The sequence below is a fragment of the Rhinolophus ferrumequinum genome, chromosome 9 (assembly GCF_004115265.2).
Source record: "Rhinolophus ferrumequinum isolate MPI-CBG mRhiFer1 chromosome 9, mRhiFer1_v1.p, whole genome shotgun sequence".
NCBI lineage: Eukaryota > Metazoa > Chordata > Mammalia > Chiroptera > Rhinolophidae > Rhinolophus > Rhinolophus ferrumequinum.
The window spans coordinates 69336826-69354024 of NC_046292.1; the positions used below are offsets into that span (position 1 = coordinate 69336826).

A 17199-nucleotide genomic window follows, 5' to 3' on the forward strand; every position below is an offset into this window, starting at 1 on the left:
AACATCAAACATCTCACGGATATTCTAGTGGAAGGGACAGACAATAAACAAACACATTTCAATAAATATCAGATGATGTTATGAGTTATTTTAAAAATGTCAAACGGTTTGGACACAGTGGGAGGTGTGCCTATTTTACTTTTTGGTTTTTCTTTTGGGTATGGCTATTTTAAATGGGCTGGTCAATGAAGGGCTCTCTGCCGAGGTAACCGCTGGGAAGGGACTGGGTGCAGGAAGGGAACCAGCCCTGTGAATAAATGGGAGAAGTGCTTCGGGCAAAGGATGTGGGGCAGGAGGGTGCTCTGCATCCCTGGAGGACAGTAGGGCTCACATCGGCAGTACAGTGAACATGGTGAGAGTGGTGGGGGAAGGGATGAAAGTTCTGCTGGGGGCTGGGGATTTTATTCTAAATGTAATGGGAAGCCACTACAGGAAGTTGAGCTGGTGACTTTTGTGATTGGACTTAAGTTTTAAAAAGATCATTCAGGCTGCTATGTGAACAGATCTTATTAGCTAATTAGGACAGTAGCTCTTGAATGCTTATCATATTCTAAGCACTTGTCACATTTTAATTATTTAATTGTCATAGAAACCTAAATGAACTAGATACTATATAGGTAGTATAACGTCACCGAGCTCATAAACAGTGGAACTGGGCTTCCAACACAGGCATTCTAGCTCCATCCAGATTCTGCCCTCTTAAGGAACCTGGGTTGGGGTCCACTGTGTCACAAGTAGAGATATGATGGTGGCTCAAACCAAAGGTGGTAGTGGGGATTGTCGGGGAGGTGGGTATAAAAGGTAGGAGGGGTGGGAGGAATGGAGGTCGAAGGTTGGCTAATTCAGAACATATTTTTATGGTAGGATAAATAGGATTGGATATGACATCTGAGAAAACACAGGAAGTCATGGGTAATGCCAAGGTTTTTGGCCTTGGCAACGGGGTGGTAGCATCCTTTACAGAGATGGGAGAACACAAGCAGTGAACAAAATGGCGACAAGAGGGCTGCATGGAACTCAAGATAATCTCCCAAGCTAACGTGAGATAGGGAGTATGTAAGTTTCCTGTGGCTGCTGTGACAAATTACTAAAAACGTGGTGGCCTAAAACAACAGAAATTTATTTTCTCATAATTCAGGAAGCCAGATGTCCAAAATCAGTATTAATGAGCCAAAAGCAAGGTGTCAGCAGAGCTGTGCTCCCTCCAGAAGCTCTAAGAGAAAATCCATTCCTTGCCTCTTCCAGTTTCTCATAGCTGTTGGTATTCCTTGGCTTGTGGCCACATTACTCCAATCTCTGCCTCCATGGTCACATCGTCTTCTCTTCTTGTATGTCAAATCTCCATCTTGTAAGGGACACATGTGATTGCATTTAGAGGCCACCAGATAATCCAGCAGAATCTTCTCACCTCAAAATCTTTCAATTAATCACACCTGCAAAGACTATTTCTATAGAACATTCATATAGTAACATTCACAGGATTGGGGGGACTAGGCTGTGGGCATATCTTTGGGAGCCATTACTTAACCAGGAATACAAATAATAAGAATAAAATCCACAGGTATGGACAAAGTGTTAGCAAAATATACTCTTCTACATGGGAATTTGCTCTTCTATTAACTCTGTCAACTCTGTAACCCTGGTAATCTAAAACAATATATCAACTGTAATAAAAGGCAACTTGCTTATAGTTAAAATTATGCCTGATTGGTTAGCTGTATGAGGATTGGAAACAAAATTTTTTTAATCTGATAGAAAGAGATATTTGGTAGCTTCCCTGAGAGCAGTGACTCTTATAAACCAGGCATGTACTTCGTAGGCACCATGGAACTACTTTTATGGCGCATAGTTGCCAGTTAATTTCTGGGAGGTGAGAGGCTTCTAAATCAGGACAACACGCACATGCACAAGCGCACGCACACACACACACACACACACACACACACACACACACACACACACACCCTCCACCACCCTCCCATGCAGATTTCCTGGCATTTGAGCCATCAATTGGAGAGCTCCGGGGGGGCTCTATATAAATGGATGTGTAGGCAGCCACAAGACATCCAAAAAAGAGGACCGGCATGCTGCCCCGCTGCTGTAAGCCTTCCTTTTGAATAGACTGAAGCCTCCTGTGGCCTGTGATAGATAGTCTCTTGGGTTTGAATGTGTACTTGAACCCAAGAAGACCCCCTGGGCATTTGTTGCCACATGTAATACAAACATCATTTCAGTTTAATTATTTCCATTTCTTCCTCCACAGATCCCTTTAGTACAGTGAGCAGCAGGGTAAAGTAGAGCATTTGTTCCATCTAGTCACCCTCTGGTGGTCTCACTTGCAAGCAGCAAAATGGCTAAAAGGGAAAGGAAAACCTAAAAAACACAAATTAATAAATTCACAAAAACTGAGTTGACTGTTTCCTCAGGGAGAAGTAAGCAGTACCTTCAGAGGAGTATGTCATGCTTCCTTCACTATGCCTTCAAGAGGCCTATTCTGCAGGATTAAACGCAAAAGTCCCAACCCACATCTCTGTTGGAAATGCGCAAGTGGGCTCATTACTCAGAGCCAAGATAAAGGATAAATCTTTATGAGTACCGTAAGTATGAGTCATAAAAAATAGGAAACACATGTAGGTCATATACACAGTAATAGTACCAAGCCAGGGAAAGTGTTTAGGAAATGCATATAAGAACACATGGCAAAAACAGGACTAAAAATTACCCTTGCACACAACTCCAAAACACATCTAAAAAACTCACATCATGCGTCAGGGGATCATATCACTCTGGTCTCTAATAAACATAGGTAATTTCCCTATTTGGAAATAGGCAGGCTTTTCTTTTTTCTTTTACTTAATGCAAATAGGAGGAGCACTGAATGAAGAAAAAGTAACTTGGAGTAGGCTTTGAAAGATTTTATGATTTGGGAAATTTGAACAGCTTCCAACTAAAACACTGGGAATTAGATATTAACAGCACTAAAAAGGAACAAAAAAAGAGATCTTTTTAGAGAAATACTTGTTCACAATGGTAATATTACCATTTCATTTAGCTTCTCACTATGTTAACAACCAGCGGTGATAAAGGGGTAAGAGTAGAATCTTCAACCCATATGAAAGCAGGAAACAAAAATAAATAGCCAACACATGCACTAACAATATACAGAGCAATAAAGGGACAGAATTACAGCCTCTAAAGGGTGCTGGGCTCAGCAGAAAGAACGCACAGTGGGAAAAAGGCAGAGCCCTCTGGCCAACTGTACCAGACGAAAATCTAGGGGTTGTTCAGAATATAAGGGAGGGTAACTGGCCCCCCAAAGTCCTCTGCAACCAGATGATGGAAGCGAAATGCCCAAGTGTGACTCATCAATAGAAATTAAGTTCTTCAGTTGCTTGATTTTGGAAGACCCCCCAAATTTGAGATTCTGCACAGCAAGCAAAGGAGACACCCTAAATGACCAATGTCTCACACCAAAGCATGCATGTCCATGTCCATTGGGTCCCTCGGACTTCAGCTTTCTCCTTTATCTTCAGAAACCTGATTCCCAAGGAAAGCGTTGCCAACATGTCTATCCACTTGAGGTTGAGAGGAGTGGGAGAAGAAAGTGTCAAATAGTGTTTTTAACTTCATTAAGTGTTATATTTACCTAAGACTTCAAGAAAGTCAATGCTCTTGAAGAGCTATTCTGAGGTAGAAATATCAATGTAACTTCCACCTCACAAAAATTCCAACTGTCGACCACCAAAGGACACCCTGCCCCCACCCCCCAGGAGCATGGCCAGAACTAAGACCCGTAGTGTCTCATTCTCTCTACCTTTCATTCCTCAGTCTTCTCAGCAGCTCCATGTATCTTTATTCCTCTCTCCCGAGGCCCCTACCTATGCATAGACATCACCAGAAGTGAGGTCACACTTGTGGGGGGCATACCTCTTAAGATATGAATGCAGCTTCCATTCGAATCAGCGCATAGGTACTGAGTACCTACCCTGTGGCAAGCCCAGTGCTGGGCACATGAAACCTACAGGCACTTCACCAACTTGCTGAAGCAAATACAGTAAGAATCAGATGAGTGTCCACATGTATCAACAAACAGAAAGGCAATTTTAACGTGTACAATGTGGTGTTTGGGCTCCAGGCACGAGTTAAGCTATTGCAGCAATCCTTAGATCCTATTGCTGGCTCTCCTTGACTCATGTAGTTAGACCCGGTTAACATGTAGTTAGACCCGGTTAACATGTAGTTAGACCCGGTTAACATCTCATCTAGTCTCTCTAGCTTCAAAAGAAGCCAAATCATACCTGTAGCTCGTCTCTATTCCCCCCAACGGATGTAAAAATGCTAGATTCAGCCAAAGGACTTCGGTTCAGGGAAAAAATGCCATAAATATAAAGCACTATTGTAGGGTATCTTGGATGAGAACCCAGATAATGCCAGATGATTGTGGGCAAAGTACCATACCCAGGAGTCCAAAGCATAGCTATTTCAACTTAGTTTTAGCATGCTAAATCAGAAGTGCACGCAGATCAAAATCCTACCAGAATACTGGAAAATGGTGATCAATAAACTTGCAAAAGCCACAACATAAAAAAATGTAATCCCATTCCTATGAGTTTAAAGGGGCTGTCTAGTATCTGGGCATTGATATTTTATTATTTCAGACAAAGCCAAGGGACTCAGGGAAAGGACTATTTCAATTACCCAACAGTCCAGGTGAGGTGCCCTGGCAATCCGCACAGGAAAGCACACAGCACACAACTGCATTGGAAGCCAAAGCAGCAGGTCTTCCAAATACAGATTCAGATTCCTGTGTCTTTAAGACCAGACCTTCATAAATGGATTGCTTCTGCTGGACACCATGCTCTAAATAAACAGACTCTTCTGGCCGACACACAACTTCCTGTAGGGTTCTGGTGGGTAAGGCTTGCAAACGGTGCCAAATCCAATGAGCAGCAACTTTTGAGCTGACTTAGAAAACAAGCTAGAAAGACTTGGGTCCAGAGTAAACAAAGGAAAAAGCCACATTAAACAGGGAACAAATTACTATACAGGCAGAGATATTTTAAGTGCTCACTGAGCAAAAAATAAAAACAAAAAATAAATAAAAAAATCAAGCCAGCAGGTATTTAACAATACAAGGTAATGTAAAATGACCTCTTTCAAATTGGAAGAATCAAGGTTAATTAATTCCAGAAATATTAAGAGTTGGCTGGATGTCACCCCCTACATCATGAGGACAGATCATTTTCAATGGCCCAACTTCAAACCCGGCTCAGATCAAATGAGCCACTCAAGGGAGCAGCATGGAGTCAAAACCCATTTATAGCTTTTTACCCTACTGAGGGAAAAGACTAACTAGTTGACTAGCAGATGACTAAAATCTGAACAAGTAACGAAAAAATGTTAACAACTGTTAACAAAACTCTGAAACTGGGCTGGGGAAAGACTGAAACAGAGATCTGGAGACTTTAAATTGCAGTAGCATGAGATTTAATTAGGAAAAATAAATCAAAGCAGTAATACAAAATGGAAGGTACTTGCGGGGCTACAGAAGTTAAAGAGGGGCCTGGGGACAAAACATCGGGTCCACTGATACAATGCAAATCAAATAAAGGTAAACTGTGGAAAGGGGGAGTAGTTTAAGAAGACTTCAGTGATACTTTAAATAACATCCTTGACACCATGCAAGAACCCAATATGCACAATTCACATGGGCCAAGACTTGGATTCTGCCCTTAAGAAGTGCACTCTCCAGCTAGGTATGTGAGAGTAACATGCATGATTCATATAATACAAGAAAACATAATTCCACACTTTGGGGAGGTGCAGACTCTGTTGAGGAGAAGGAAGGGATTCAGAGCAATGTTTAGAAAAGAGAGAGGTTGCGGAGGGTTAAGGAATCAAGAAAGGGTTTGCTGACAAGTTAAGACTTACGCACGGGCTTCTCACATGGCAGGGATTGAGAGAATTAAGAAAGAAGTTCAGGTAGAATTAAAAAAAAAGGTATGAAGCAAAGCATTCTTCTGAAAGGCCAGGGTGAGGCTCAGGAATATGCACTTAAGCATCTCCAAGGAATTCAGACACAGGGGGTTCACATAGCACACACACTTAGAGAAATACTGATCCAAAGGATAAAGTCCAAATCCTTACTTGTGCTGCCTTTCCATTCTCATCTTCCATTTCCTGGCCCCACCCCACCCCATCAATTGTCCCCCTCCTCTATTCCAGGGGTTGGCAAGCTTCTTCTGCAAACGGCCAGCTCATAAATATTTTAGGCTTTGCCGGCCATGCAGGTCACACTACTCCACTGTGCCACTGTCCTGAGAAAGCCACCGCAGATAATATGTGCACGAATGGGCTTGGCTATGCGCCAATAAAACTTTATTTACAAAAACAGGTACCAGACTGATGAATGGACAAACAAAATGTGGTATAGCCATACAATGGAATATTAGTCAGGAATAAAAAGGAATGAAATAATTAATACATGGATGACCCTCAAATGCATTATGCTAAGTGCAAAAAGCTAGTCACAAAAGTCACACATATTATATATGACTCCATTTATAGCAAATATCCAGAATAGGCAAACCTATAAAGAAAGAAAGTAGATTAGTGGTTGCCTAGGGCAAGGAGTAGGAGCGTGGGGAACGAGGAGTGACTGCTAATGGGTACAAAGTTTCCTTTCGGGGTGCTGAAAATGTTCTAAAATTAGATTGTGCACAACTCTAAGAACCATGGCTGCACAACTCTATAAATATACTAAAAACCATTGGTGCGTACACTTTAAACAGGTGAGCTGTATGGTATGTAAATAATATACATACAAAAACAGGCAGCAGGCAGGATTTGGCCCAAAAGCCATAGTCTGCCACTCCCTGATCTGCACACTGGCCACACCACATACGTGGAAGAATTTTCCTCCACACAAGTTTTCTGTTCTTCCCTGTGTGTGTTGAGGCTTCCCTTCTCTTGTACCAGCAACTTCTACTTAACTTTCAAGGCCTTTACCAAATGTTCTCTTCTAGGAATCCTTCCCTCACCTGCAGATAGAATTACCACTCCCTCCGTTGGGCTCCTGCAAATTTGTTATTTTTGTAACAAATAATGGTTATATAATCTGTCACCCTGTATTAAATGTGAGAAACAAGTGATGAAGCTGTAAAGACAAATAAGAACCTAAACTGAGTATCTTCCAGCACCGTAGGTTCTCCATAAATAACTCATTGAATAGGTCTGTAAATGAATGGACTAATGAATCAATTGTGGGAGTATTTATAGAGAAACACTGATTTTGTGAAGTGGTCCACAAGCTAGACTAAAAGAATAAGGGCCTAAGGCTGAAGATGCCAGTCTCAGGAAACTGGATAAGGAAGCTGAAGGATCAGTGGAGAAGAACACAGACATTCAAGAGAAATTGCAGAGAAAATATCAATAAAACTTGGTGACTGACCAAATGCAGGGTTTGAAGAGAATGGGTAAATCCAAGATGGTTCAAAAGTCCCCAGAAATATGGTAGCGGTGACACTGACGGGACAGGGAAGTTGGACTAATAAACCAGCACTAGGGTAAGGGGAAGACTGGCTCAGGAAGTTTCTTACTTTCAGTTTTGGAGATATGAAAAACAGCTAATATCTGATTGTGTACTATGTGCCAGGCACAAAACCCAGCCCCAGTGCTATAGAGACCTCTCTCAATCCTCGGTGAACCCTCTAAAGAACTGCTACTATGGTATCATCTTCATTTTCAAGATGAGGAAATTGAGGCATAGAGAATTAAGTGACTCAACCAGAGTGACACACTTGGGAAGTGACGGAGCCGAGATTTGCCCTCTATCTGACACCAGACAGAACCATCCTGAGGGCCACTCCTCCACAGCACATCTCAGGCCCCGGGAACTAAAGGTAGGACCTGAAGGTAAGTTGCTTTAGAGACTGACTGGAGCTCCACTTGAGAAGCTTGGAGAGAGTTGGAGGAATCATTGGCATGGAGGTGACAACCAAAATCCTGAGAACAGGCAAACCACTTTAAGGAGAATAGATGGGAAAATAAGGGTCAAGGATTGCACTTCAGTCAAGAACCCCCTAAGAAGGAAGGAAGAGCAGCTGGGAAAGAAACAGAAAAGCAGATAGAAAGCTAGAAGGAGAACCAAGCTCAGGCAACATCATGAAACCCAAAGAGAGATGCCAGAAAAGGGAGTGCAGAAAAAGGAGCTGAGGAGGAGTTAACAGTGCAGAAAGGTGTTATGGAAGCAAGATCAGTGACGGGAATTGGCATCCCTGGGTTCCATCCAGCAATGGCACCAATTCCTTCATTGCAGTGAATAAGTGGTCGCTTCACTCCCTGGGTGTGGTCTCTTCTGTAACGTGGTTGGGACTAGATTGCCGCCAGTCCCAGCACCCCATGAGTTGGCCAAAAGGGCATCATCAGGGACTCCCCAGTGATAAGTTAAGGAGAGGAGCAGTCACGCTGCAGAGAGGAAAGAAGGGAAAGGCAGACACACAGACATTCACTCATTCAAGAGGTGGGATAGGCTAGGAAAAGAGGAATTAAGATGGTGTGGAGAGGTAATCAGCAGGGCCAAGTTCATACATAGCCTCTTCACGAGGGGAGAAAGAAAAGTAAAATAATTAAACACGTGTCTACCATTCACAGGAATATTTAGCAAACACAGTGGCGGGGAATGATTGAAAGTAACGTAATAACTACTTCTGCAGAATTTGTGTCTTTAAAAATCAGAGATATTAGCAGGAAATTTCCTTTTATTCTCAAACAAAATGTCAAGACAGCAGATAAGCAATGGAAACAAGAAAGCACAAATTGGCTATCAGGATAGTCTGCACATATCAAACTGGGCATGTGCCCAACCAGCACATCTGGGTCTCAGATTTGGAGACCAGCTCCTTACTTTAGTCTATTGCTTTTTAAAATTCTCTCCAAAAAGTTCTAAGGGCAAAGAGTCACATTTGCAAATGTGGAGGGTGCTCCTGAAGAAACATTTTCGAACAACATTTTCAGGAAATTATACAATTTCTTTTTTTTTAAGTCAAGAGAAGTTACCATAGCAACAGTAGTATGGGTCAGGGTTGTAACCCTAACCTCCATAAAGACAAACACCACACAAGCTGGAAAATGCTGTTGCTAGACAAATTTTAGAAGGGGTCAAGGCAGTCTCTTCTCCAGACTAGAGAAGAGGCAATAAGAGAGGCTTTTTCAATCTGTCAGCTCCCAGCCAGCAAACAACTTAACCCAGCATTACCTCATACTAAAATGGCAGAGTCTGACCAGGCCCAATCCCTCTGGCGGGGCAGGGGGCTGTGCTTTCCTAGGGCAATTTTATAGCATCTGGACGTTACTGTGATAAATGACAGGGTTTAAGCAATGTGGCCAGCCAGCATCTTGGTAGGAACAATGTAACTTCTTTGCTTAGCTTGTATTCTGATTTGTTTACTAAACCCTGATGTTTACTATTATCACTCTGATTTCTGCTTTCACTTTTTCTAAAATTCACACTGGGTTTATGGAGAGTTCCTATTTGAGAGTTAGCTGAGTTTCAGATTGAACATCCTGCCCCAGTGTGTTAGAAAACCATCCTCGACTAGCACGGCCAGTTTTAACCGGCTTGCACTGTCCTCTACTGAGACAGCAGCCAGATGTCTAGCTGCCTTCCTGTTCTCACACCTGCTCCTCTGTCCACTTCTGGTACCTTCATACTGCCCAGTGGGGTGTCATCATTTAAACTGCATTGAGTATCTTCATGTGAGGGGACAACTCTTTTTAAATGATGTGACTGTCCTATTCATTTAGGGCCTCCAATCCTATGTGAGAGTCAAATTCAGTTGCCTTTCAAGTTAATCAAGTAACTTCCACAGCAACCCTCTAGTGAGGGAAGGGAGGGCAGGGGACAGAGGGAAAGGGAAGAGAGGGAGAGGGGGAGAGGGCGGCTGAAAGAGGGGGGAAGAGGAGAAGGGGAGGTGGAGGGAGGGGAGAAATGTTTTTTGAGAAATGTGACCCTTGTTGTCAGTGTCACTCTCTGATATATCTGCTGTAGATCTGGGACAAAATGGACAGTGCAGTGGCAATCTTACATGTCATCCCAGGGTGATTTCCAAAGCAACCTCCATTGACACAAATACCACACAGTGTTTATACGTAGAAGGTATTTGTTTAGTACTAACTGCATTTCACCAATATCCAGTGTCTGTGGGGGGGTCTTGACACTTGCTTAGACGTACTACCTATAAGATCTCTGAAACATAAATAGCCTTCAGTTTGTTTTGATTTGTTTTTCTGCTTCCACATAGGACTAGCATTGGGAAGTCTTTCATGAATAACAGCAGAGGCAAAAAACGCCCCAGATAGAGAAGGAATGCAGCCAGTGTGCGCTCGTGTTCGTTTGCCATTTTTGCTCTCACACATGCACTCCCCAAAAAGCTAGTCTTGAAATTTTGTATTAGTTCTTTTAGTGGTGATGGGTAAACGTGAGAACACACAACCATTCTCCCCACCCCCCGCACTGGTGTGTCTATATTTTAATAACTGCGGGGGAGGGGGACAAGAGAAGACGTTCACTTACTAATACTGTGGAAACAGGGGAAAGACTACATCTAGATAGATAGGTAAGTAGGTAGGTGGTAGGAATCTCCAAAAATGTTTAATCCCTGAACTGCTAGAGTCCTCAACGTAAGCAAGAAAGATGGCAAATCAGATGGCAAAAATCCCCATTTCATTCACAGCAGGAAGAGTCTCTGAATGTGCTTCTTCTCCCTTATCACACAGTTCAAGCAAGTTTGGTTACAAGAAGCGGCTCAGAAGCAGAGGACAGGTGAGTTACTTTTGTGAAGGCAGCTGAAAGCCTCATGGGGGGAAGGAGGAGAGGAAAATAACCAAGTCAGGAGGTGGCATTTTGTGTGAGTAGTACCAGTCCCATAGAGTGCAAGGGATCCTGAGCTCAGCCCTGCATTTTATAATTACTGACACTTGATGTATTCTCCTAAACCCAAAAGGAAAAAACAGATTCTGCCACACACAGATCAACCTTAATACTGCCGCAAAGTCTTAAGGGAGGAAATGAAAAGGGACTCCGAACACTGGAAAAAGCTATCACATGAGCCTACGCACAAAACCCAAACCTTGGGGAGGTGATGTGCTGGATCACCTAAGATCCTAAAATCCTAAGATCCTAAGATCCTAAGACGTAGAGCCAGCCGAGACTGGACAAGGAAAGCGCTGCTAGTAAAAGGGAAGTGGACTGGAAGTGTGGGGAAAGCTTGTACTGTTGGGTCCGACAGACCGGGCGCAGAAGCGGGCTGCAGGACCCAGGGTCCGCTGTCTCAGCCTCCTCCCCCTTTCAGGCTGCTGGGGACTGGCAGACAGAAGACAAGTGCAGGGCAGGGGCCTGGCCCACAGAAAGCATGGCCACCACCCCTACCCGGCCCTTCCTGTTACTTGAGGGGCAAAGGAGCTGTTCAGAAGCAAGCAGAACAGTTGGCATTTTAGATGTGCTTATTTCCTTCTCTTTTTCCCGATTGTGGTATTTCCTGTCCTCAGAAAGAACCAGGAAACGGACAACTTTATGCCACAGTCCTCAGAGAAGGTCCAGAGTAAAACTGACTCGGAGCCACATGTGTGATTAACCACACATCCCATTTGGCCCTGCCTGCCAAGAAGCTTCGAGCCAAATTTCAAACTCAATCATACCAACCACATTAACCCATATGGCTAACAAACTACACTTTTCTTTTTCCTTTTGTCCTCATTTTGCATTTCTGCTTACACTGTTGGTCTGTCTATTGTTGTAAGCCCATCCCAAATCCTGTTTTTGGAATGAGGCAGAGAATAAGCAAATGCATGAAAGCGAGGAGGGTTTTGAGCTTTCTGACACTCAAGTTATTAAACCTGGCCCCTTTCCCAAGACAATGGAGCCTCCAGGTCCTCACTCCACCCCTACAGCCAGTCACTGGCACACCCATTAACAGTCGCTCTTTTAATGTCAAAACAAGTACATAAATTTAAACGCCCATATCTTTTACAGGCATACTCAGAGATACTGCACGTTCCGTTCCAGACCACCGCAATAAAGTGAGTCGTAATCTTTTTGCTGGTGGAGGATCTGTGAAAAATGTAACATCTGTGAAGCACAATAAAGCCAAGCACAATGAAACAAGGTCTGCCATATACACTACGTAATGCTAACCAGAGGCTTATCCTCAGCAGCTTTTCATAATGAGCAAGCAATTAGGTAGGTCGGAAATAGAAAAGACCCATCACCACATAAAAGCAGGTCACAATATAAATTAGATAGGAAGCAAAATTGTTGCCATTCCAGCAACTAATGAAAGTATGTTACTGTAAACAAGCAAATGGTGGTGCTATAACCCTTCTGGGGAATTAGGAAACACCCTGAGGGGCCAAACTGACAGGGGGTGAGGGATGAGGGGTGCATTTCACTTTGAAGTCGAAGAGTACAAGGAGCTGGTTTTAGAGGATGAGACTGGCCTGCTTATTCTAAACGACAGAGCTGATTTCTCAAGGCTGTTTACCCTCTTCTGCCCTCCTCTGTTGCCAGAGAGTCTTTTTCCAGTTTCCTGTTCCCTTCCAAGGCTGTTGTTTCCAAAACCAGTGATTACAAATGAGAGGTGGGGTTTCAGATGAAAAATACCACTATAGGTCTGCGCTGTCCTGATGAGAACCAAGCAGGGAGGCCAATGGCAAAACAGGGCTTTGCCACAGAAGGCTCTATGTACACTACTGTTAACAAGTGAGTCCTGACACAAATTCTCTGCTGGCCTGCACAAGTCTTTATCTAACTTAAATGTAACTGTTTCTCCAAATCTTGTCAACCTGAGGTAGTTATTACCTCCAAGTGAAGGCTGTCCCCTCCACCACACAGAAAAAGCAGCAGCCTCCTGTCAGCTGAAGAACACCTTAACGTGCCTGGGATGTAGGAAGTTAGTCAAATGTTAGAGACGGATGATTTATAATAGGTCTTAATGCTGATCATGCACCAATAACAAGTCAAGGGGAAGTAGGGTTGATTTAGCAATTCCCTCACATTTAAGGAGGACATCACAAAAAACAACTACAGCGGTCATCAGTCAAGCTCAATTATGGCTTGGAACCAGGAGAGCATTCCTTATGCTAATTTATAAGCAACAACATTTATCATTTCATTTTGAAAAATATTTTCCTTTAACACCCAGTAGAGACACCCACAAAGGCTGCCTCTGGTCCTCCCACCACTGCCCTGAAAACAGATCAGCTGTGATTTTTAGCACAGACATATAATAGCATATCTATAAAAATCAAATTACCAAGGAAGAATGACAGAAATAGTTGGGTAAATTAACGTTGGAGGACGCAATCTTGGTATAAAAAAAAAAAAAAAATGAATACAGTTAAGGTAAACTTGACAAGCTAATTAGAAATATTGGCAGGTCAAGTTATTGTTTAAATAGCTTTCCTGAGATAAAATCCACATATTATAAAATTTACCCATTTAAAGTATAAGTCAGTGGGTTTTAGTATACTGACATTTATCCTTGGCATTTAGTGTATTCAGTTGTGGAACCATCACCACAATTTAATTTTAGAACACTAGTCCCCTGCAAAAGAAACCCTGTACGTACTCATTAGCAGTCAACCCCTATTTCTCCGTTCTACCCTCCAGCCCGAAGCAGCCGGTAATTTACTTTCTATCACTATAAATGTGTCTATTCTGGATATTTCATCTAAATGGAATCATAGATGAAATGTGGTCTTTTGTCTCTGTCTTCTTTCTCTTAGTTTTCAAGGTTCATTCACGTTGTTGTATGTTATCAGTATTTCATTCATTTTTATTGCTGAATGATATTCCTGTGTATGCATATACCACATTTGATTTATCCATTCATCGGTTGATGGACATTCGGATTGTTTCCACTTTTTGACTAGTATGAATAATGCTGCTATGAACATTTGTGGACAAACTTTGGTATAGACATATGTTTTCATTTCTCTCGAGTACATTTGACTTAGGAATGGAATTGCTGGGTCATATGGTTCAAATGATTTTTAAAAACTGTTCGCACAGCTGCAGTAATGTATCTCCACAGTCATATCTGAAGAAAGTGAGAGAGATTTAATATTTCTCCACCTCCCTCTTACCACCCACAAACAAACTCTTTCATTCTCTCTGTCGTGGCCCTTCCTGCTCTGATGTCCTCTATACTCACTCCATACACATCAAACACTCTGAGGTCCACTACATGAGAGCAGCTCAGAGCCAGATGGAATTTCCAAAGATCACTTATCCCAACATCTTGTTTTCAAACAGGACTGAACTACAGCCATCTAATTCTTAAAAGTCCCCAAAGAAGGAAAGAACGCAATTTCCCTCCGTTGCCTCGTCTCAGAAATATCTTCAAATCACTAAGCCAAAATCATATACATATTAATACTATATAAATACTGAAGAAAGAAGAACAGTCAGATTTTGAAAAAAACTTCAGAGACTATCCTCCACAGGCTCTTCCTTTACTCCTCACTGAACGCACTATGTCCCTGATGGCTGCTACTTTTATGTATCTTCAGGACTGCCATGTCCTCAAAGGAATTCCAGTCAATACAAATGTGGGAGAGCTCTGTTGTCCAACAGTCTTATGTGAATCTATTTTCAGAGTCAACAATGGTACCGCACAATTTAACATCCAACATTTACTGCTATTGCTGCTTCTGTTAGAGCTCGAACTTTCTCTTCTTTCTTGGTTCCTCTGAGAAGCATATATAAAATGAGTAATTACTGCTGCGAAAGAATTGCTGGAGTCAGCAACACTTCATAGGAACTGCATTTCCTCCTCTTCTCCTTTCCCTCCCACCACAAATTCTCCCCCGTAAGTTAAGAATTAAAGACATATTACTGGGATAAAGAAATCTGACCTGAAATATGTGTTGCAGCTACAATGGCACGCAACCAAGACTATTAACAATAATTTCCAGTGTAGCTGGAAAGGTTAGACGATTTGTCTTTGAAATGAGCCAATGCTGCACACTTTCACAAGATTAAAATCAGTTTGCTTTTCCTTCTGGACACCTTACCTCTCCTATTTCTACTCCCCCAAAAAGGCAGAGTGGTTGAAGCACACAAACAAATGGTTCTGGCAATTAACTTTCTTGACCAGAAGAAAGCTCAAAGATAAATTCCGTTCTGCATCAGTATTCGTGCAATTCACTGTGATCAGAATTTTTTTGTGGTTTCTCTCCCCCAGGAGAGATAGTACTTGAGTGATAACATTTCTGACAGACAGAAGCTTAGAAATAGAACGAATGACAACTGTGTGTCATCTTTTAAAAAGTATGATGACCATTCGCCCCCAATCTAGGTCATTTCTGAGCCACAGGAAAAAGGAGGCCAGTTCTCTCTTAATGTTAGTTTTAACTCATTCTCTTAACTCCCTTGACCTTGGACAAGTAAGTTATCTCTGCACCAGCCTGTCACCTGTAAAATGAGGATAATAATAGGACTTCATAAAATAAATACATAAGTGCTTCCAACAGTGGTGAGACAGAGTAAAGACTGAGTCACTATAATCATCCCCCACAAAACCACCACTACCCTGTTTCCCCGAAAATAAGACCTAGCTGGACAATCAGCTCTAATGCGTCTTTTGGAGCAAAAATTAATATAAGACCCAGTATTACATATTATATTATACCATATCATATCATATTATTTTATACTTGGTCTTATAGTAAAATAATAGTGGGTGTTATATTAATTCTTGCTCCAAAAGACGCATTAGAGCTGATTGTCCAGCTAGGTCTTATTTTCGGGGAAACACGGTATCTTCAAGAACCTGCCTGGATAGCATAAGGAGCTACTACCCCCAGGGATTTTCATGCAAGTACAAAATATTGCCATCTTTATTCCAGAGTGTTCCCTTTTCCCTACTCAACTTGCAAGAGGTTCATAAGACAAAGCAAAGAAAGAAGGAAGACAGGGCACAGGAAGAGATGGGAAAGGCATTTTACAATTACAGAGAAATGGCACCTAATTTTGTTTTTTCACAGCCATGTTTAAAAGATGAAATTCTTGAGAACATTCTTTCCAACATGGGGGGCCAGAAAACTTAGAAAGCCATGAAATCTCTAGAGAGAGACATCCTCGAGTTGCCCAGACCAGAGAGCAATCTGTTACTTGAAATCTTCCTCTGTCCAGTGTATGGCGTGTCCTCCTCCCCACGTACATTCATACATGAGCGTCCTTGTTAGACTCAGAATGAAGAAAAAAAAGACCCTTCGTTCAGAAAAGTGTCTTTACAAACTCAGAGGGGCAATGGGTAGAAAGCTGGCACCTGTGCCTACCTGTCTCGGCGGCTGGCCAGGGCCCTGGTCAGCGGTACGGAGGTTCAGGACGTGCACCTCCTGTGGAAGCCCTGTCGTGCCTCTGCTGGCACAGCCCGACAAGACGGTGAAGCTCTCCATTAAGGCCTGGACTGGATGGGAGGCATTGACGGGCGACAGTTCACACTGGGCGCTGGGCTCTGGACCTGCAGAGGGAATCACAAGCACGAACCCCTCAGAAACCGCAATCAATTGTGCCACGATTAAACTGATTGTTCCGGATGGTCAAGCCACTGCTAGCCCACCAGAGAGGAGTCTTTCCAGGTGAGTTGTTTCCAGAACTAAATGGCAGAAAAGTTAGCCTATTCTTCTAAAACCCCAATCTCTGAAATTCCTTTTGGATGATTTTAATGTGTATTTGATTATTTACATTCCCTTTTTGATGTACAAGTCATGAACGTATTCCTCTGGATGGAGGAAACCTCCCATTTGACATCTGTGTTCAATTCTTCCTTCCTCTCTTAGAAGAAAGCCAGAGATAAATGAAATAAACTGCCTAAAGCCCCAAATTATTATGCATCAATAATATTAAACACCTAAAATTGTACCCCCCAAAAAGTATAAGATGCAGTTCCTACTTTTTAATTGCCACCCCTTCTTAGGGAAAACAAAACAAACTTCAAACAAAAAGTAAGGATGCAATGAGTGGAGGAAATGGGGCTAGAGCTGTAAAGTTTGGGCCAGTGGTCAGAAAAATTCTTCCAAGAGAGGTAGGGTGTGAGCAGAGCCTCAGATAGAAAAAGGAGAACCCTGGTCAGACATGGCTCTTGCTTCTTCATTCACCCTTTCTCTAATCAATCAGACCTTAAACCCTAAATCCCT

General features: G+C 42.5%; 1 protein-coding gene across 1 annotated transcript in view; it reads right to left on the reverse strand.

The window, feature by feature from the left end:
* The window catches only part of TGFBR3 (transforming growth factor beta receptor 3), a 185331-nt gene that overhangs the window by 94624 nt on the left and 73508 nt on the right, over window positions 1-17199 (reverse strand). Inside the window, exon 3 of the mRNA XM_033114407.1 lies at window positions 16339-16523. Within this exon, the coding sequence (XP_032970298.1) occupies window positions 16339-16523 (185 nt within the window). The remainder of the gene's footprint in view (window positions 1-16338; window positions 16524-17199) is intronic.